The 1,131-nt window shown below is 43.1% G+C and overlaps 1 protein-coding gene across 1 annotated transcript; it reads left to right on the plus strand.

Moving 5' to 3' along the window:
* The first annotated feature begins 230 nt into the window (after positions 1 to 230).
* On the plus strand, positions 231 to 809 carry LOC127122638 (uncharacterized). Its single transcript, XM_051052941.1, has one exon. It carries the CDS (start codon positions 231 to 233, stop codon positions 807 to 809), a length of 579 nt encoding a protein of 192 aa, XP_050908898.1.
* The last annotated feature ends 322 nt before the right edge of the window (positions 810 to 1,131 follow it).

The raw sequence follows: 1,131 nt of genomic DNA on the forward strand, positions 1-1,131 counted from the left end.
CGCTCACTCATACAACATTGTTGATCTCTAAGATGGACCCCATCAAATACATCTTTGAGAAGCCTGCTCTAATCGGTAGAGTAGCCCGATGGAAAATGGCGTTAATCGAGTACGACATCCAACATGTCACTCAGAAGGCCATCAAAGGGAGTGTACTATCTGATTATCTAGCACAACATCCCTTGGAAGACTACTAGTCCATACATTTTGAATTTCCCGATGAAGATATCATGTTGACTAGGGATTGCAACATCCCCGACCATGAAGAAGGACCCGGGCCTGGGTCTCGTTGGACTTTGGTTTTTGATGGAGCTTTAAACGCTCACGGAAATGGAATTGAGGCAGTTATCACCTCCCAATCTAGTTTTCACCTCCCCTTCATCGCAAGGTTGTGTTTTGAATGTACAAATAATATGGCGGAATATGAGGCTTGTATCTTCGGTATTGAAGTTGCTATTGATTTTAGGATCAAAATCCTTGAAGCTTATGGGGATTCAACCTTGGTGATCAGCCAAGTCAAAGAAGATTCGGACACTAGAGATCACAAGCTCATTCCTTACAAGGAGCACATTTTGAAACTAGTCCCTTACTTTGATGAGATCACATTCTATCACATCCCTCGAGAGAAGAATCAGCTAGCTGATGCTTTGGAAACTTTGGCGTCCATGTTTAAGGTCAAATGGAAGAAGGACGCTCCATCCTTCCAACTTAGCTACTTGAACGAGCTTGCTTACTGTTTGGTGGCCAAAGACGAAGCCAATGGTTATCCTTGGTTCTATGACATCATGAGGTTCCTAGAGTGCCAATAATCTCCAAAGGATGCATCCATTACTGGCAAGAAGTACCTTAAGAAACTATCTTCCGAGTTCTTCTTAAGTGGAGGGGTATTGTACAAGGGAAATTATGATTCGGTTTTGCTAAGATGTGTGAACAAGCAAGAAGAAAACCAAATCATAATGGAAATCCATGAAAGCTCCTTTGGGACGCATGCCAGCGGGTACACTATGGTGAAGAAGATCTTAAGGGTTGACTATTATTGGATGATTGTGGAGGTTGAATTTCACCGCCATGTCTAAACATGCCACAAGTGCCAGATATACGCCGACAAGATCCATGTACCGCCAATGCCAC

The sequence above is a fragment of the Lathyrus oleraceus genome, chromosome 2 (assembly GCF_024323335.1).
Source record: "Lathyrus oleraceus cultivar Zhongwan6 chromosome 2, CAAS_Psat_ZW6_1.0, whole genome shotgun sequence".
Lineage (NCBI taxonomy): Eukaryota > Viridiplantae > Streptophyta > Magnoliopsida > Fabales > Fabaceae > Lathyrus > Lathyrus oleraceus.

Bases quoted from the DNA above. Each gene is read 5' to 3' on its own strand.
- LOC127122638 (XM_051052941.1), top strand. From the start codon at position 231: ATGTTGACTAGGGATTGCAACATCCCCGACCATGAAGAAGGACCCGGG.